Below are 21701 nucleotides of genomic sequence, written 5' to 3'. Positions count from 1 at the left end.
GCATGGCTGATTTAGAGTACAAAACACCTTCAAAGCTCACTGTACACAAGCTACAGGAATTCACTCTACCCATACCACTACAAGTCAATTAGTATTGGCCACCAATTAATATAGGGTGTGGATATCCCACCACTGCCACCAATTAATATGCGACACATGTGCCTTAGCCCAGCAATCAAGGAGCCTCAATCCTCACCACTAACAGCAGAGGGGGCTTCTCATATATGAAGAAAGGATAACAAATACACACAGTAAAGTGCAATTTCCCTTAAGAGCACACAGAGATCACAGTCAGTCCGGGGCTGGTCGCTCCCTTGCTCTCCAGGTCCCCAATAAGACTCCCCACTGGCACAGCCACAGGGTCCAGATCTCAGCCTAGCTGGGCAAGCTAAAACCTCCAGCATCCTCTCTGTCCAACCAGTGCTTCGTGTCCCTGCCCAAGTAGCTGACTTACACACACTTTGAGATGAGAGTCTATACAACCACACAGACACTCCTGGGAAAGGTGTGTACACAGGAGTGTAATAAGTTGGCAGATTTTAAAGATTCCCTGAAGACTACTCTGTTGGAGATACTGGGTGAGCAAACTGATGTAACTAGGGAAATTATTTTTCTGAGCTATGATACAGAATCAGAATTGCCTAAACATAGTAAGGCCTTGCGAAGTCTAATTATGGTGGCTGCCAAAAAAACTACTAGAAAATGGAAATCAAAGTCTAAACCAACTATACTAGAAGTAGTGAATATAGTAACAGAGATAAAACAATTGGAATTGGGATCTTTAAAAAAATGGTAGGAGCAAATTACATAGGAAAATGGGAATTGTAATACATAAGGGGAGGAATGAGGTTTAAAAGAAGGTAGAACTTGGATGAGTTACGTAATGTTTGACTAACCGTGATTAGGTGGATTATAAGTGATGTATAATGTTTGCAGCTAGGATTATGTCAATATGTTTTGGGATGTAAAATGCTTGCAGCTGAGATTATGTCAATATGGTTTGTTTGCAGCTAGGATTATGTCAATATGTTTTGGGATGTAAAATGCTTTTAGCTGAGATTATGTCAATATGGTTTGTTTTCATTTATATAAATGTATGATTACGTATGTCATAAGTGATAATTTAATAAAAATGTTTCCTGTTTAAAAAAGAAACACTAAGATTTAAAAATATAAAGGTTGTTGATGATGGGACCAAAGACATTTCAAATACCACTGCATCTTTCTCATGTGGAATATTGCCAGGAGTATCATGAGAATTATAGATGCCAGGAGACCCAACATCCTGAGGTATTTCCTCACAGTGACTGAAGTCTGAGTGGAAAGCCTTAGAAATAGATCTAAACAACAATCTATTTTTCCTGTGGAAGAAAAGCTCTTTGAACTTAAGTATCTAGCGGACATCCCAGGAACACAATCTTCTGTCAGGAAGTCAAGAAAGACTTTTGAATGTTCTTTCGGAACTCCAGCTTGTGTAAGAGATCTATCACACAACAGAGAGATTTCTGACACTTGAAAAAGGACACTGCAAAGGAGAGGAAGTTGTCTAAACATGGAATAAGATATATACCCTTTAGCCTGCAATGAGCCATAACTGGAGGTAGACATTTGTAAACACTCATGGTGCAGTGGATAATCCAAAGGGTAAGGCACAAAACAGAAAAAGTGATTCAGACACACAAAACCTTAAAAAATGTCTGAAGTCTGGATGGATAGGGATATTTTAAGTTTAGTGTTGCCAGGAAACATTAAAGAGGAAGAAGAAGAAGTAACAGGTTGTGAAGTGACATCATTTTGAATTTGGGCACCATCACAAACAGGTTTAGAAAAGAAAGAAAGACTGAGAACTGATCTCTAAGCATTCTCTTTCTTTGGCACTAGGAACGACCTTGAATAAAAACCCTTCCCCACGTGGGAAAGAGGAACTGATTCTATCACTCCTTAGGACCGCATGTGATGAAGAAAGTACAGTTGTGTACACTTACCATAAATGTAGATGTTCGAATGTATTCACTGTTGCAGTCATTACATTTGGGTAATCCTGCTGGCAGGTTGCCCTCAGTCGGCCTGAATTCCAAAGTCCTGGGTCCTGTGTCGGCTGCTGTTGCCCCTTCCCCGACGTCAGGGCATCAGAGGTATAAAAGAAGCTGCCGATGCCATTTTCTTTAGTTTTTCTTGCCCCAGATGTCAGGTGCCCCCTAAAAGGGTAGCCAAAATTTATATATATAAATACATGCACCAATATATAAAAACTTTACCTTCATCTACAAGCAAATACACCACATAGGTTGTATGAATCAGAGAAGGAAAGATAGGTTCCATCAGAAGAAAAGGGGGAAGGCAGGTGGGTAACCTGGACTGCAACAGTAAATACACTAGAACATCTACATTTATGGTAAGTGTACACAACTATACTATGTTCTTCTTGTTTCACTGTTGCAGTCATTACATTTGGGTAGAGTCCCAAAGCTATGGTTGGGAGGCAGGAGCTAAACAGCATTAGGAATGGCTATGAGGCCCTGCAGAACAGCAGTGGCAAAGCCTGCTCTAGAGTTACAGTAGAGTGGCAGATGATAGTGCTTTGTAAAGGTGTGCACTGAACTCCAAGTAGCAGCCTCTAAAATGTCCTTGGTTGGTACTCCCCTGGGAAAGGCTGCTGAAGTGGCTGCAGCTCTGGTTGAATGTGGCCTAATGCCCTTAGGCACTGGCTTGCCATGGTGTAAGTAGCAGAAATGAATGCAGTGGCCTATCCACTTTGAAACAGTCTGCTTTGAGATAGCCTTTCCTTGTGATCCTGCAGCATATGCCACTAGTAATTGCTCTGTCTTTCTGAAAGCTTCGGTTCTGTCCAACTAGAATCTAAGCTGTCTGTGTACGTCCAAAGAATGCAAAATTCTCTCCCCCTTGTTCTGTGGATTTGGATAAAAAGTTGGCAGATGAATGGTTTGGTTAAGAGCCACACTGGACACCACCTTAGGCATAAATGTTGGGTTTGTCCTCAGAGAGACCCTGTCTGGATAAAAAATGATAAAAGGTTCCACGGCCATGAGTGCCTGTAGCTCCGAAACCAGTCTTGCAGAAGTTATTGCTAGGAGCAGAGCTGTTTTCCAAGATAAAAACTTTATATCAGCAGTAGCAGCTGGCTCAAAAGGAGGTAGGGTGAGTTTTTCCAAGACATAATTGAGGTCCCATGCAGGCACTGGTGATCTCCTTGGAGACCTTAAACTGTTGGCTCCTCTGAGGTACTGCTGAGGTACTGCTTTAATAAGGGATGAGAAAAGATTGGTGGCTCTGTATTGTAATGAGCCGAAATGGCAGAGGCATGAAATTTAATACATGAAAAAAATAGCTCTTTGTCCAACATCTCAGTTAAGTATTGCAAAATCTGAGGAATATTTGGCACAGCTGTATCAGTTCCTTGTGCCTGGTTCCAAGCACAGAATCTCTTCCATTTTCCAGCATAAGATTTTCTAGTACTAGGCCTTCTGGCTTCCAAAATGACATCCATCACAGTTTTACTGAGAGGTGTGTTTTGTATGACTACATTATCCGCCATGCTGCCAGGTTTAAAGTCCTGAGTTGGCTGTGCAGGATCTGACTGTTTTGCTGGGACAGTAGATGAGGTATTTGAGGTAATGTCCAAGCTGGGCATTGAGACAAGTTCCTTAGGATTGGAAACCAGTACTGGTGGGGCCAGTCTGGGGCAATCAGAATCATGTTTGTTTTCTCCTGTCTGACCTTTAGGAGTAACTTGGGGAGGAGAGGCAGAGGGGGAAGGGCATATACTGATAGGTTTTTCCAGCTGAAAGATAGGGCATCCACTTTCCATGCTTGTCTGTGATAAGTCCGCATCCCCATTTCCTTGTTATCATGCTGAAGACTTGTGGATCCAACTGCCACTTGTGGGGATCCATGAGGTTTAGTATTTTCCCTTCCTGGCAGGAAATGTGCCTGCAGATCTACTTGGTAAGTTAATGCTGTGTCCCCCAAGCCCCAGGCTAGTCTGCCATGACCATGGTGTTGTCCGTCTTTATCAGTAGTTGTCCCGGCTGTCAGAGCATTCTGAACAGCTAGCATCTCTTTGATTGATATGTAATCTGATGCATCCGTTATTAGTGTTTGCCTGGCTGGGGGTAATGTGAATGGCTGTCCCTTGTTTTGGTGACAAGCCTTTGCCCACCATCGAAACTCCTGTTGTAGGCGGGGATCCTGTTGTAGGCAGGGAATGAGAGTAATCATTGTTTCCAGGCTGTGGCAATGTTGAGTCCAAACACTTTTTAGGTACCATTGAAGTTTCCTCATATGCAGTCTTGCATATGGAATTAGTAGGATGCAGGATGCCATGAAGCCAAAAGCCTGCAGAATTTTTCTTGCAGATAACTGGGCCTTTGTTGCCAACATTTTGAAATAGGTTAAGTCAGTTGCCTTTGTTTGTCTGGCGTGAGATAAGCCCAGCAGCTTGCTGTATAAGAATGTCCTTGTTCTCTGTTTGAATTAGGCAGTTGTCCAAAGTAAGGATATATTTATTTCCTCTTTGTCTGCAGAATGCATTACTGGTGCCAGGCACTTTGTGGCAGTGCAGAGAATTGGTAATGCATTGAGCCAGCCTTGAATCTGAGGTATCTTCTGCAAGTCAACATCTTGAATTTTGGTATATCCAGGAATGTGTTCAGAATAGATAGGTCCAGTATTGATTTCCAGGCCTTGTCCTTTCTAGGTACCAAGAACAGTCTTAATGTCCATGAGGGATAAGACCTGGAAGTCACTGGGACTGTTTCCTGTATGGTTGTGATTTGTCTTCTCCAACTTTGGAGGTAGAAGCACCCCACTGCTTTGATCTGTATGGGCCTTGCGCCTGTGATCTGCTTCTAGGGCATCTGAATAAAATCTTTGACAGTTTGCATAGATTTTAGCTTGTCCCATTTTTAACCTCTTTCTTCTGCCTTAACACCAAACAAAGTATCATGCTGTAAAGGTGCATCTAATAATTTAACTTTAACATGATCAGCCAGATTTTGTTCCTTTAACCAAACATGCCTCCTAATTACTGAAACTTGTTCAGCTGCATGCAATAAATCCTGCATTTCTTTGTTTTCTGCACATTCAGAGTTTAACAGCATTTTCTGTTTAAGCAATGCCATGACATGTTGCTGATATTTGAGCATATGAAACTGACAGTTTAAGTGTAAACCTTTTTCCCATCTATCCCCTTTTGCAGTGGAAGCCTTAACTCCTTTGGGACCCTGTGAAATAGTTTCTGGGTCTGCAGCAGGGTTTTTAAAAAGGAATTTATGAGAGTCAGGAACCCTGTAATACCTGTCAGGCTTAACAGGAGCTGGAGGTAAGGAGTCAGGGGGTACTAGACTCGAAAACACATCATCTACAATGTCTAACACAGGTGGAATGGCTAGTGGCCTGTGTTGAGGTAGTAAATCCCTGAGCCTCTTTTTAGATTCTGAAAAATCTTGGCTCTCCCAGTGGAAATGCTCCCTCATGGTATACAAGGTTTCCCCAAAAGAATAGTCCTCTGGAGGAGAAGCTGAAGGTATGGATTCTTCAGCATCAGTATCCTCATTGGGGGGAAGAGAATATTCCTGATCAGAAGAAATAGAAACCTGACCTGAAGATTCATAGTCAGTCTCTTGCCTAGGCCTCTTATCAGGAGGGGGATGGGAACCCGTAATCAAGTCTTAGGCCATTTTGAGCATCTGTTTTTTGGGCATATAGGCCTGTCCATGTGGCTCTTGAGTTAGTTTATTTGCTTTAGAAGGTGCTTTAGTCTTTGCCTTTGAAGCTGAGGTTGGCTTAATGTAAAGATGTTTAGGTCTGAATACACCCTCATACGCCAGGTGCCTGCTTAGCGGCTCTGGACTCATCTGTAGGAATGGTATCCGAGGCTCCAATACCTTGAGTTTCCAGCAGCATGGCCGACTCCATTTGGGTGTCAGTAGCAGGCTGCGACTCTAAAGTAGCGGGTTTCAGGGGCTGCGAAAGCACCTCACTGAGAACCGGCGACTGGCTTTGGAGAAGCTTCGTCAGTTTTGGGCCTCGGTTGTCTATCTCTCTCCTTTTCTTTGCGTTTTTTGTGAACTCCGGTAGTCGGATGGTTATCTGATGACATTTCTGGATAATTAAACTGGCGTCCAAAATAGTTTAAAGCAAAATCATACTGACGCTTAATAGTGCGTTGGTTAAATTTAGCACAAAACCGACAACCAGCAACGTTGTGATCAGGGCCTATGCAAGGAATACAGTAAGAATGAAAGTCCTCATGAGGTATTTGCTTTCCACAAGAAATACAATTATTAACTTTTTCTGACATCGATCTGGAGCAAGAAAAAAAATTGAAGACTTCAGATCTGAAACTCGAACATGAAAATCTCAGGAGTCGGCCGACTGGCACTTGCGAACTGTTTCTGCTTCGGGCACCGCGCGTCAAGCAAGACTAAAGAAATGGCGTCGGCCGCTAATTTTATACCCCTGATGTCAGGGAAGGGGTGACAGCAGCCGACGCAGGACCCAGGATTTTGGAATTCAGGCCGACTGAGGGCAACCTGCCAGCAGGATTACCCAAATGTAATGACTGCAACAGTGAAACACGAAGAACATCAGGTGGAGAAGGAATCTGATCTAGAGGATGAGGAATTATCCCCTGGATGGGAGGAATTTCTTCCCACTGCCATCTGTATCCTTGATGAATGATTTTCAGAAACCAATTGCCAGAAAAATATGTTGCCAAAGGGAAGAATGGGGATTCAGACTTTCTGGAAGAAAAAAAGGGGGCAGGGTGAGAGTGGGTCACAAGCTCCTTTGAATAGTCTTTCAGTCTTGTTGGACTGTCCTTGGTTTTGGGAGGTATGATACTTCTTTTTCTAACCTCCTTGCCATTTCTTTTTAAAAGCTGTTTACCTGAATTCTGATGAGACATTTTATTCTTTTATTTGGGGTAGGGGGGGGGGGTGACTGGATGAGACAAAAGAAATTCCCTTGGACAGTTGGGAAAAGGAGGCCTGAAAAATCTTACAGATTCCCTGGATCAGCTTACCCCTTTCATCACACATTTTAATTACCTCTGCAGCAGAGGGGCGAAACACTAAATCTCTATCCAAGGGAGAATTTAAAAATCTCATTTTTAACATAATCTGGAAGGGTCTGAAAATGCAGCTGTGCAACCCTCCTTAAAAGGAGTACTAGTGGCCATAGCCCTGGAGTCATACAAATGCTGAAATCAATAAGTAGTGAACTGTGCAATAGAAGAAACTAAACTATTTAAAGCAGATTCTTCTTCACAAGAAGAAACAACAGATAAAACATTCCTCATATTTTCACAATTTGTCAGAACAAACATACGAAACTGACAATTCAAAATTCTGAAAATCAAGGTTTAAGAAGTATACACGTTTTACCCCGTACCTATCAATAATTTTTCCATCCTTATCAGAAAGAGTAGGACTGGAATTAACTAAGTGCTTTGCATCAGTGGGATCAACTAAAGCTATAGCTGCTGGGTCAGGTTTGAGAATAGTGTATACAATTTTAAAAGAATGAGGAAATGTATACATCCTGTCTACCTTTTAGGGGCAGCTAGCCATCAGGAAAACTGCAGGCAGTAAGTATCCTCTATAGCAGGATACTTAGATACACATCCTCTATAGCAGACAGAACAGGAGTGTCGCTCTTCTAGTCAGGATAAAACAGACGAGTCTTTGTGGGTTCTGTTCAAGCAGCTTTATTTTATACAAACATATCAGGATTGAGGCTTAATAACTTTAACTTAGATAAACTTATAAACAAACTAGCTATTACACTCATACATGCTCACTCTCTGGCTGCACTCTCAAAATCGCACTGAAGCTAGCACGTGCTTGCTATTTATATGCAAGTGCCAACCCTGAAACCCTTCTTAAAGGTACAATACACACACACTATTCTACATCCGCCATCTTTGAGAAATCAGTCATGCAATATTTACGACAATAACCGACATGCAATCAATACAAATAATTTTTAGTCATGCAATTATACAGAGCTAAATACATACAGACAAGTATGTCTAGGTTGCAGTGCATTTCACACTATGTCTGGAAATATGATCAAAACGTGTGACATAAAATTTAGAATCAGGTCTAGTAACTAGGATTGTCTCTGCTGAATGTTCAACCTTAGGGACATCAACAGGAATGGAAGTAGAAGTCACGACACGTTGTGCAACAGGAGCATTGTCTGGATTGCTCTGAGATTTAGAGTCTGTATCACAGGAACAATGCTGCAATATCGATTCTGGTACAGAAGAAGATGTCTGCGATTTCTCCTGTACTCCACACCCTCAGATTCTATGAAGTAGGATCTTGGCTCGGTACATATAACTGTTATTTGACCAATCCGGTTGAAACCTTTCGCTATTTGTATCCTCACGGTCTCTACTTCTTTCAATGGACGAAGAAATCTGCTTGATTTATCATAGCTGGAGTTCTGGAAAGAACGCTTTGAGTAATTGGGCTTTAGGCCTCAACAAACTGGAACTAATAGGCAGTGCTGGAACTAATAGGCAGTGTTGTTCTGGTTTGCCTGGATAGAAATCTCTGAGCAGGTGAGCCAAGTATATCATCATGAGGTATGTTTCTGAGATTGAATAAATTCAAAAAGACATTGGTATTATCACACTTTGGCTTCGCTAGTAATTGCTTTGCACTATGTACTATCCAGCTAGTCCATTTGACTGTGGATATTCTGGGCTACTAGTAACATGTACAAAATACCATTCTCTTGCAAATTCCTGAAACAACTGACTAGTATTACACTGATGAAGGCCAGTATTTTTGTTGGCCGAAACCGGTCTGTTTTGCATTTAATGTGGTCATAGTAGTTTAATAAACTACTTTTACACGGTTCACTTGTTGCTGGCTTATTTTTTGTATTTGGTTCTTCTTTTTGCCGTGCAACTTCCCGCGTGCAGGGGGACTTGTTTTAGGACCATGGGAGACACAAATTGAATATCGAGAAGTGTACTGGCAAGTTGGTCCTTGAGGCAAATAAATGGCCAGGGCTTAATGAGATGTTCTCCCCTGTACCTGTATTAAAATTAAGAGCAGCTAAATTATAGGGTGACCTAGCACCCTATTTATGCATCTATGTATGTATTTATTCATTCATTCAATTTTGTACATAAGTATTTAAACTTAACATATCCCTCAGGAAAATGTTTTAATAAGTTAGATTTTTAATGTTTTAATAAGTTAGATTTTTTTTTAATATATAGGTACTGACCACTCCATGGTTTTAGACAGTTTGACACTGATTTTTGATGTTATATATTTGTTAATGTAATGAACTTTTAGGTCACGAGATGGCAGCAAAGTATTGTTTTTTTTATATGCATTCTCTTTATGTTTTAGTTTAATATGTTTCAACATATATACAATTGTATATTTATATTTTAATACAGCTCTTTATTAAATGTTTATGATTGTGTACAAATAGGGATTATTAGTTAGTTTTTAATAAAATAATATGTAGAGGCATTTTTATAGTAATTTTAAGCAGTTTAAGCACTATAGTCACAAGCAAGTTCTTGGTAGTGTTAAGCAGGTTATAAAGCTTAATGAATTGATTTATTGTCCTAATTGCTTTATTGGTGAAGTGTTTTTTGTATAAAATGGGAGGGAGTTGTGTTTGTAATCATTCTGATGAAGTCTTGGACGAAAACGTACTGAGAACTGTGTTCAGAGTTATTTTTACTGGGTGTGCTGTGTTATTAAAGAAGTTTGTGGGCGAGCAACAGCTATCTGAGTGCTTTTTTCTTTAGAATAGTAACTATAAGTTGGTGATTAGTTTCAATCTGAACAGCTCGATCATAGATATAATCATGAAACTTGGAACATGCAAATACTATTGCCAAAAGTTCTTTCTCAATTTGAGCATATTGCATTTCAGTTTGGATAAGAATTCTAGATGCACAGGCTACTGGTCTGCCTTCTTGAAGAATAACTGCGTCAAGACCAAAATTTGAAGCATCACAGGAAAGAGTTACTTGTTTACTGACATCATAGTAACCTAATGTAGGTGGGGGGATAATTTTCTGTTTAAGGTTTTCAAATTCCGGTGGTGTTCTAACCAAGACCATGTAACATTTTTGCACGTCAGCTCTCTCAAAGGCGCTGTCAACTCACTGAAGTCTGGTACAAACTTGCCTAAATAGTTGACCATACCAAGAAAATGTTGTAGAGCTTGAACATTATCTGGTGCTGGCCATACCTCTCAACCTCTGGACAAAGGCTAAAATGATGGGGGGACAGATTTTAAATATTGCTCTTAAAAACTTAGAAAGTTGATAGAATAGGTTTTGCATTAGCATGAATTTTCTGAAGGATGTGGAGTCTTAAACTCAAATGTGTGTTATTATTTAATGACTTCATTCCTCAGCTATTTGCCAGAAATGTACAGATTTTAGGAGGAACATACCAAAAATATGAGGCAAAAATCCTGACATTCTGCAAAAATCTGTACAGTTGAGAGGTATGATCCAGGCATCTCAAGAATGGCTACTTGCTTGGACAGGTCTGGCTGCAAGCCAGTACTAGTAAATAAATGACCTACATATGTAACTTCTGGTAATCTGAATTTGCACTTCAGAGGAAGTTCACTTCATGTGCTCTATTCTAGAACTCTCTTAAATCCTGTGTCATGCTCTGCTTCACCATTGCCTCCGACCAACAAATCATCTACTACTATGACACAAGGATAACTTGAAAAAATTTGCTCCATTGCATGCTGAAATACTTCACTTGCAGAATTTATTCCAAATGGCATCCTGAGGAATCTATATCTGCCAAACGGAGTACTGAAAGTAGTGAGTAAGGAGGATTTGCGATCAAGCATCACTTGCCAAAATTAAGCTTTTGCATCTAAGACAGAAAAAACAGTGGCATTCAGTATTAGGGCGGCGACTTTCTCGACCGTACACATTGGACGATGCGGTCTCTTTAATGCTTTGTTCAAATCTCGTGGGTCAATACATATTCTGATTTCATCTGTGCCTTTTTTGTTGGCTGCTACCATGGACAACACCCATTCAGTTGGTTCTGTAACTGGACAAATTACACCTCACTGCACCATTTTACCCAACTGAGCTTTAACCTTATTTTGTATAGCTATCTGAACCTTTCTTGCTGGTCTCACCACTGGACTGACCTTTGGGTCTAACTTCATAGAATACACAACTGGAAGTTTGCCCAGCATGTCATCGAAAACATCAGCATATTCTGAGAAAATAGCTTAGTAAAACTGGAACTGGGATATGTACTTATATGATGAACTTGTTTGGTAACAGAAAGCAAATTCATTCTCAAACTGTCGCTGAGACCCAGTAATGACTGCACAGAGGTCTTTAGACTACATAGAATAATAAACTCTTAACAGTTCCTACCCAAATAACATGAAAGCAGTACCGGGCCTTCGGTTTGAATTTCTTCACTTCCATAAGCAACAAGTTTCACACTATTAGCCACATTGAGGTGTTCATTAGTTCTCACCTTAGCAAATGTGTCTGCTGACATAACATATCTTTAGGCTTGGTGGTTTTTCCATTGATCTGGACAGTACAAAACACTTCACTCTGCCAATAAATTCACTGCATCAACCTTTTCACCAATTACTGACACACCATCTACATAGAACGTAGAACTGCAGCTCTCTATCTGATCAACCTGCTTTCTTGAATGACCCTTCTTTACAATTGTGTCAGGTTGACTTGACTTACAAAACTTTTGAAAATGATTACATTTTTTACACTTGTGGCATTGCTGAGCAAATGCTAAGCATTTTTCTCTTTTAGACTCATAATTGGCACCATTATTGCGACAGTTAACAATAAAGCTGGACTTGGGTTTTGCTGACTCACCCTTGTACTGCACTGAGCATGTCCTTTCTTAGAACTTGCTGGAATACTATGGGTTTTTCCTGGGGAGCCTGCAGGGTAACAGTTGCCATGTGCTTAGGCCTGCTTCTGCTTTCCATGTATTGCATGCTGTCTACATTTGCTCTGGAGCCTGCTGAAACCATGCTCTTATCACTTACAAGCATACTTGTGTGCCTTTCTGTAACTTCATGGATTTGACAAATCTCAATAACTTTGCTCAGCATTAAATCACTGTCACAAAGCAAAATCTTTCTTACTGCAGGACTATTAATACCACACACAAGCCTGTCCTTTATCAGCTCATCTTTTAAATTATGAAACTGACATGTTTTAGCTTTATTTCTCAGGTTATATAAGCTGCAAAGGTTTCCCCTGATTTTTGATCTGTTGTGTAAATAAATGCCTCTCTAATATAATACTTGTTTGGTGGTTACACATTTCCCTGAATTTGCACTTTAAGCCATCTTACCTTGATTCAGCCTGTACAACAATATGATGGTTTTCACCTTCTCCCTCACATACTGCTGGTGCATACACAAATGAACGCTCTCTTTCAATGGCCTCAGACTCAGCTAGGTTTATCAAAATGAATGCCCTGGTGCATGCATCTTTATCAGAATAAGCTACTTGTATAAAAATATTGTGTTCTTGCTCAAATATTTTCCAGTTCTCTGCAATATTCTGACCAAACACAGATGGTGACAGTTTTCGAAATCCGTATACCATATTAACACATACCAGTGAAGGCTTTTGCAAGTATGCATGAACACACACACACACACATATATATATATATATATATATATATATATATATATATATATATATATATATATATATACATACACATGCCAGAAATTTATGCCAGTATTTGTAACTATGCCCAATAACACAATCCTCCGAATAATTGAACTTTGGGAAATAAGTCTATAAGTCTCTTGGGCACTGTAATACTCTTGAAATCACTGTCACCTTTTATCAGTGTAAAAACATTTCAAATAGCTGCTCTGTGTGAATGAACTGGGCAGAAGAAGCTCAGAGTAAGAAACATTTTGAAGTAATTGCACTTTGCGAGTAAACAGTACACAGCAAACAAACTTTCCCAAATGGCTGTACTTTGCTACATAATTCTTTACAGTGCAAGAAACACTCTGAAATGGTGGCACTTTGTGAATATTCACACAAGAAACTTTGCGAAATGGCTGTATTTTGACTGCACTTCATGAAATAGTTGGACTTCGCACACAAATACACTTTTGGAATAAATGCACAGTAATAAGTACCCACTGTAAGCACTTTCACACACTTTGAGATACTTCGAATAACTCTAGTTATGTACTGAATAACATGTGAAATAGTAGTTATGCCAAAACACAGTACTTTGGCAAACAACATGCATTCACCTTTGCTTTATTTATACTTAGTTTGCCCTTTTTTCCTTACTATATTTGTTTTGCTTGTTTAATCTTTTTTCATGTCCATTATACTTTTCTTGTGCTTGTTTTACTCTAAACATGCCCATTTTGCTTTAAACATGCTCATTTTGTAAATCAGAAGTAATTGCGAATCCCCTTAGGTGCTTTTTTGAGGTTTGTTTTATCAACTATCTTAATTTTAAACATTTTGTTTAATTAATGAACCTTTGGTTCCACTCGCTTGTTTAATAATGCGGTTGGTTTGTGCCCTTGTAATGTTCCATTTTACCATTTTTACAAACTAAATTGTTTGTGCAAGTTTTCATTACCTTTGGCTCTTTTCTGGCCCCTTTTTATGCTTGTTTCTCTTAGTTTACCTTCACTGTTAACTCAGCACCTCATATCTCTGAAACGCAGTCTCTGGAATCCCGGTTCTGACACCATGTTGCTGATCTAGTCAGGATAAAATAGACAAGCCTTTGTGGGTTCTGTTCAAGCAGTTTTATTATGTACAAACACATCAGGATTGACCCTTTATTAACAAACTCACTCTCTGGCTGCGCGCTTAAAATGGCACAGCAGATAGCACATGCTTGCTATTTATATGCATGTGCCGACCTTGAAGCACGTCTTAAAGGTACAATACACACACAATATTCTACAAGGAAGAATGGGTGCAGGTTCTGGAAAATCCTTCTGTAACAACTCAGTTTCTGAGGGACTGAGAAACCTCAGTGTTCTCCCACTGAAAACACTGGTACATTCTAGCAATAGTCTTAGAGGAAGTGAAACTTCCACAGGGAGAATCAGAAACTGAGCTCTCCTCTGACACAAAAATCTAAGAAAAAAACAAGAATCTGTCCCTGTACCTATCTGTTCAGATTCAAAATTTTGAATCTCTTCAGGAAAAGAGGAATCCCTCTTTCTTTTACAAGAAACTACTTTACAAGCAGGATCAATAGCCTAAATGAACCCGTGAGCCAGATCTAGTAAACTACTCCTATCGAAAGAAACTTGAGGAGGAATAGATGCATGCTTGATTTTCGTTTTTTTTTTTTTTTACAGGAAAAATGTGGCTAACCATGTTGCTAATGGCAACAGCTACTTCCCCAGAGATGGGCACAGCATTTTGACACAACAGAGAAACCTTCTCTGTTCCCTCTCTCAGAAGGGACAAGAGTGGCACTCCCTTGTCCATTGAGTGGACTCCAACAGCTGCACAGGAAAAGGCTAATTCCTGTCCATAGAGGCTGCAGCTGCTACATCAGAGGGATCCAGGGTAAAAGATACTGTGGTGACAAAAACGTTGTTTAAATCTTTCTTTGTGTGGCTGGAAGAAGGACTGACCATAGGACCGATAGTCTGGTCCATGGTCAAGCCAAAAATGGTGCCTCTTATCCTGGGAAGACAAGTAGCAAATACTGGTTAAAATTACCAGTCCACAAAAATAACTTTTTTGACAGAAAAAAAAAATCACAGTAAAAAGCACTTTAAAAGACTATGCCAGCCCACAAAGGAAAAATAAACAATGTCTCCACAGAAAATATGTTTTCAGTTGGTTTTGACTCTTAAACTAACAGAAAAAAATGAGTACTACATTTAAAAATACTTTACAGTCTCAAGAAGACAGTCCATTAAAATACAAACCTTCTATCTTTAAAATAAATTTCCTAAACATGAAAGTAACAAAACATCAATAAAATTAAGAAAATGGAAGCTTTCCCCCAAAGGGAACTTATGTGGCCAACAAAGGAAAGCACAGGCGGACTGTTGATACTTGAAAGCCTAACAGGAGTGTATTCCTCAGCAGCAGTAAAACTCTGAAGGGCTTTGCACCCAAACTTGTCTTTTAATCAGCTCAGCTTGAGCTGACTGGCAGTTTGAGCACACAGAATATGTTCTGAAGCTTTGGAAGCTGGCCTACTGTTATATAAATTATATAATATATGAGCAGGATACAACCCATTTAGCTAAGGCTACTGCAGTAGTGATCAATGTGATGAACATCAATGGTTCCGGCTGAGAATCAAACTCATGAAAGGCTCTTCTACCTCTGTTCTGGAATCATTGCAGGGTGTATTACCACTGCTGGCTTTCTAAGGAGTCAAAGCAGTTTTGTGGACTTGAGCTTTTTCACTGACCAGTTATTCCTGTTTAGTGTCACTAATTTTTACAGACGCTTTTTTCTTGCTTTAGGTTCTTTGATCTTACCTGAGTGAAAGGCTTCCTTTTTTCTCAACCTCTTTCCTCTTAAGTTTTTTCACATCTTCCATAGGTAAGTGTGGTTTACATATCCATTCTTTGTGGTATTGTTAAATCATAATGATCACAATCATCTATATGAAAATAAAGCTCCTCTCCAAGGCTATGAAAGTATGTGGGATGATTGAAATGACAGGCATCTACATCAAGTACACCATACGTTCAACCACAAAATAACTACTGTAATACTAACCCAGCAGACAGTAACTAATGACTTCTAGTCTCAAAGCAGTGAATTGGGAATTTTAGATGGGGCCATATTAAAGGGCTGACATTAGAAAGGTCAGTAATACATTGAGCCAAAAATTGAAGATACCAGCCTCATTTTCTCTCTCATTTGCTGTATAATATTGGGACTCAGAATGGAGTATATATTTAGCAAACTAAGTATACAGGCGAAACTTTTACCAAAAAAAAAAATACACACTTAATCTGGTATTTTACTCACAGTAAACAATAACAACATTGCTTTTTTGAAACAGACCTTGCAAGAGTGACTGTAGAAAAAGTAAATACACAAAGGAATTACATCAAGCTTGGACTTGCCTATATCAGAAGACTGACAAACCAGCAGGGATTAATGTCCCAGAGTCATTGTTATATAAGATATGATGATAAAAAGTATCCAAAGGAGCAAACTTCATGCACTAAATCTGCAAAGTTAAAATACTGGAAATGTTACTGTTTAGGAAGACAAGAAACATCCACAGTGAAAGCAGTATTAAAAAAAAAGGTTGAAGGAATCTACTCCACCCTTTTTCATTATGTTAAGCTACCAGTGTTTCATCAGAGGGCATCTCTTACTTGTGTCCATGATGAATGTATGCACATTTTCAAATATATCATAGACATGAACAATAATGACATAAGAAACCTCCAGACACTGGACCCAACCCAATTGGGTTTCATCGCCACTCAACTTGGTGGACTTCTTTGAGAAGGTCACCAAAGCAATGGACGAGGGCAAAATGGTTCACACTGCCTACCTTGACCTGGCCAAGGTATCTGACACAATTCCCCACTTGGGCATTGTTGAAAACTTAACAAGTTAGGTACAAATCCTTATGTAACCCATCGGAACTGGGGGGTCCATCTCTACAAAGAGGCCAGTCACAAGCAGAATCCCTCAGGGATCGGTCCTGGGACTGCTCCTTTTTGGCATTTAATTTTTTGATGTCAAGGCCAATCTCAATCTTCTCTGGCTGACTAAATTTTCAGATGATTGCAAATTAGGAGCCGTCACTGAATTGCCCACCCACACAAATGTTCTCCAGGAAGGGCTGACACAGACAAACAACTGGTGCCACAGCCATGGACTAAAATGAAATGCCAAGAAATGCATAATAGTATCCTTCAGGAAGTTGTCCACCCCGGTAACTATCATATTGACAACGCACACCCAAGAGCTGACCCAGTAGTCAGGGACTTGGAGACATACATAGACAGTAATCTAGCCTTTCACTATAGATGTCTACAGTAGTGAGGAAATCATTCTATGTTGTGCAACTTAAAACAAAGAAGTCATTGTTCCACTGTATTCGGCGTTCATAAGACTAATCATTGAGTACAGTGCCCCCTTTGGTATGTATGCAACCAGGCATAATCTCAAATGGAATATTCACAGATGTTCCTCACTAAAAGAATAAGGTTGTAAGTAAAGTCCTACACAGACCACCTTCAAGGCCCTATCCCTGTATTATGTCTCCTACAGACTGTTGAGGGGAGATCTATGCCTGCCATTCAAGGCATTGTCAGACCCAGCTCTAATGGATCTTCCACATATCCATGGACCTCCTGCATATCCGCAAAACAAACAGCACTAGGATTACTCATGCAGTAGCCTCATTCTCAAACAGTTCTATCCCTATTCACCGACAGTTATGAAAGTGGTCTTCATATCAGTGTATACTACCAGTTATTGTAAACCAGCAGACTAAAGAAACCAAAGCATGAAACAATGTATATACAACCTGGTGGCTATACATTCAAAATACATAAAAGCTGTAAAAACTTTAATGCCTTGAGATTCTAGCCTTTTTCAGCATCAAGACCAAAGTGTGATACACTACTGGGAGAATATTACTTTTCTTCATGTTGCTGCATGGATACTGTCTTTAAGACTGGAGTGCACCTACAACTACTGTGAAGCATAATAGAGATCCAACATTTTATTTCAGCTTGTATTTATAGCAACAGTGTAATCAGCTGCAGAATTTATTCTGTTAGAGAACAGTGTCTATCTCTGTCCTATAGTACAACAAAAAATATATGTTGTTTAACTTTGCCACAGTACTGTCTTAGGTGCAGTATTCTTATATTATGTTGAAAGTGAAGTAGCAAAAGTGATTTCCTGCATCAGTATTGCAAATGGTAACCAAGAAGTATTTGTGTACTGACATGAAAAAAAACAAATGAAACAAATTCCTAATAAAAAGCAACAGTCTGAATACTTAATGGATTATGATATAACTATTTTTAGAGATGCTAAAGTATTTACAGGGACACAGTATGACAAGTCATTATGTGACAGGATCATCTGGATTTGAGGATGCAGCTTCAGAAACATAGAGGAACTCATTTGTAGTTGTAAAAAGTACTGAAGTTTCACTTATATTCACTCTTCACTGACCTGTACTAATTCAGAGCCGTCCTCTAATATTTGAAGAAACTGAGGAACTGAACTGATTATTGCATGATGATAAATATTAGTGACCGACATATTGGTCAGCAGTCTTAGCCCAGCCAATTGGAGGTCAGAATTCCGGGGTGCTGTATTAACAATCTCCTGTATCCTGGGAAGATAAACCTGAAATAGAAACACAGCAGATGCTCAAAAGAATTGAGTAAAACAATGATGTCTATAAAACACTGTTTAAAATACCTTCACCTTTTATTCTTTACTGGAAGCTGCTGATTAAATTTAAATATATGCAATGCTATGTTATAGCATTCTGGTATTAGTGGTGGGTAGCCTCTATGATAAATTAAGACTTAAAAACTTAAGACTTAAAAACTTAGTCAAGAAGCACAATAAGTATGTTATACAAATTGCAATTAACCATCCTCTTGCATTAAAGTAAAGTTGTATATGTACATTTACTGTAACAGTAGATGTTCTAATGGATCACAGTTGTAGTAGCCTGAAGCTATTTTTGTTCATACCCCTTGCACAAGACAGCTTCCCAGGGCTTTGAATGCCCTCCTAGGTGGGATGAGCTTCAAATAAAGGGGAGTTGGAGTGCCAAAACACAATTTTTGCCTAAGTAGGATGCAAGAGCCTTGAAAATTTGTGCTAGGAAATAATCTGGATTATAACAACAAACAAAAAAGAGTGAAAATAAGCACACCCTGACAACACAAAAGGAATCAGCAGCAGAAAACTGGGGGCTGGCGGGAGGAAGGAATGACTACTGTATCCATGATCCATTACAGCATCTACTGTTACATTACGTTTACTTACACAACTGTAATAAGTTCAATATTTGGAACACTACTGCAATAGTCTAAACTATTCTGGTAGATTACCACACCTTAGTCATGAGTAGCAAAAGAGGGAGAAGGCCAATAAATACTACTTCAGGAAACCCTGAAGAATTATCCTGGCAGAGTCTGTTCTGGACCTGGAAAAGGAATCCAGTTTGTATGGCTTTGAAAAAGTATGCACAGAGGACCAAATTGCTACCTTTGTAATACCTCTAGAGTCCTCCCCTTTCCAGAAAGCCACTGAAGAAGCCCATGCTCTTAGAAATAGTCAACTTTGTCACTTGTTGTCCTTTCTTCTTACCTTCACAGCAGCGAAATAGCTGATCAACTTTCCTGAAAGGCTGAGTTTTTTTCTAGGTAGCACTGGAGCTGCCTATATACAGCCACAGAGTGAAGAATCCTTTCTCCCTGGTTCTTTGGTTTTGGAAAAAAAAAGGGAGAGGAGTAGTCTGCCTTAAAGTAAACACAGACAACATTGTTCTGAAAGAAACCCTATTCTTGTGAAAAATGAAGTATGGTTGACTCACCATAAGTGCTTGGAACTTAGATAGTCACCTAGCAGGCTGTCACAGCAATAAGAAAAACAATCTTCCACAATATGAACCTCAAAATCAACCTCATGCGCTTGTTTAGATGGAGACAAAGTAAGCTTCTGAAGCACAAAATTTAGATCCTAAGGAGAAACAACTCTTTTCCTAGGTGGCTGTGTATGAAACACCCCTTTCATACACTTTTTAACTTGAAAGGGGGATCTAAGGGTATACAAATAAAAATGACAAACATACCTTGATAGAACAGTACAACAAACCATTGGACAATAGCTCACACAAATTATAAAAAATAGTCAATTGGGCCTGAAAAGGGTTCTGGTTCTTTGAATGGCACCGAATGCAAAAAATTTTCCACTTGTCCATATATTATTTTCTAGTAGCAGGCTTTCTTGCCTCCTTTAGTACCTCCTGCATGTCCTCAGAACAAGGTGCCTAAAAGGTATCGAAATTCTATCATCTAGGCAGTTAGCTGAAGAGTTTCCAGACTAGGATGTATCACACTCCTCATGGCTTATGCGAGTACATCCATTCCATGCTGAAGCTTGCGGTAACTGACCTTGGCCAGACTGAAAAGAAGAGAGAACCACAGTTGCCTTGGTCAGGAGGGAGTCCGTACCAAAATCTGTGGAGAATCCTTCTGGATCTTTAGAAGAACCCTAATAATAAATGGAACAGCACACAGGAACATTCCTGTCTATAGGAATGAGAACGCATCTGCCTTCCAGGCTGGCTGCAAGGAGTCCGGGAACAGAATTTCTTTAGGTGTCTGCTCTGAAAGGAGGCAAACAGATCTATATGAGGTGGTCCCCATAGTCAGATTAATTCTTGGAAGACCCCATGATGAAGTTTCCATGTACGGGGTCGGTCCTGGTCTGGCTGAGCTTGTCTACAATAAGGTTTTGATCTGATGAAATATATAAAACCTGAAGAGTCAGACTGAGATGAATTTCTACCTACCCGGCCATCATAGCCAGTCTGCAAAGAGGGTAAGATCTGGTGCCCACTTATTTATGAACCATACCATTGTCTTGCTGTTTGTGTGCACTTGCAGTGATCCTGGGGATCAGAGATGGTTCAACGCCTTCAAAGCATTAATAAAAGCTAACACTTCTCAGACATTTATGTGCTTCTCTGTGTCTACAGGATCCCACAGAGCTTGCACTTTTACCCCTTTTGAAACTGCCCCGCAAGCCTGATCTGAAGCATCTTTGGGGACTGATGGGAGGGAGGAAGATCTGGGCTATATGCTATTTGGTCTACCCTCTATCTAGTCTCCTTCTTTACAAATCCCAAAACTGGAATATTGAAAGTCAAAGGGTGTAGATGCTGAGCCCAGACTGATCTGAGATACCACTGTATTTTCCTTGTGTATTCTGGCAAAGAGCAGAATAATAATCACTGATGCCATGTACCCTACAATCCTGAGAAACTCCCTTGCTGATGCTTGGTTTAGGCTGCAGAAACTCAGAAAGAACTACTGGAACATCTCTACTTTGTCAAGAGGAAGAAAGGTTCTTCCCAAGGCCGAGTTTATCAAACATCCTAGGAAAACCATTCTGTAAGATGGGATGAGAGAAGAATTCTGTAACTTGATCTAAAACCCCAGATTGACAAGAAATTGCTGACCAGTTACCAGAAATACTTGAAAGCTGGAAAAAAGGTCTACAAAGATAAGGCAATCATCCAGACATGGAAAAATGTTAATGCCTTGGGGCCTACAGTAAGTAATGACTGGAGATGCGCATTTTGTGAAAACCCTTGGTACAGTGGAGTGTCCAAAGGATAACACAGAGAACTGACCATGTAAGCCAGACACAACAAATCTTAAGAAACACCTGGAATGCATGGCTTTAGGAATGTGATAAAATCCAGCTATTCTAAGAACTCTAGGTGAGGAATCAGAGGTGCAAGATATTGATGCAACATAGGTAGGTTCATAGGTAGGTACTAGGCTATCGACCCAATGGCCTAAGTAAGCCTAGCCAACAAAGTTCCCTGGCTTATGCCAACCCAAGAAAGTTAATTTCCTGTGCTCCTGTTGAGCAGAGCCACAGAGGTGATCTCATCCACTCA

General features: G+C 39.8%; 1 protein-coding gene across 2 annotated transcripts in view; it reads right to left on the bottom strand.

Moving 5' to 3' along the window:
• The window catches only part of ARMC10 (armadillo repeat containing 10), a 388435-nt gene that overhangs the window by 119248 nt on the left and 247486 nt on the right, over positions 1–21701 (bottom strand). For both annotated transcript variants that reach the window (XM_044088513.1, XR_006366991.1), the window contains exon 4: positions 18224–18400. In XM_044088513.1, coding sequence (XP_043944448.1) covers positions 18224–18400 — 177 coding nt within the window. The remainder of the gene's footprint in view (positions 1–18223; positions 18401–21701) is intronic.

This window comes from Protopterus annectens, chromosome 11.part0, assembly GCF_019279795.1.
Source record: "Protopterus annectens isolate FY-2018-M chromosome 11.part0, PAN1.0, whole genome shotgun sequence".
Classification (NCBI taxonomy): Eukaryota; Metazoa; Chordata; order Ceratodontiformes; family Protopteridae; genus Protopterus; species Protopterus annectens.
Note: the sequence above shows the minus strand (reverse complement) of the source record. Positions and strands in the feature narration are given on the sequence as shown.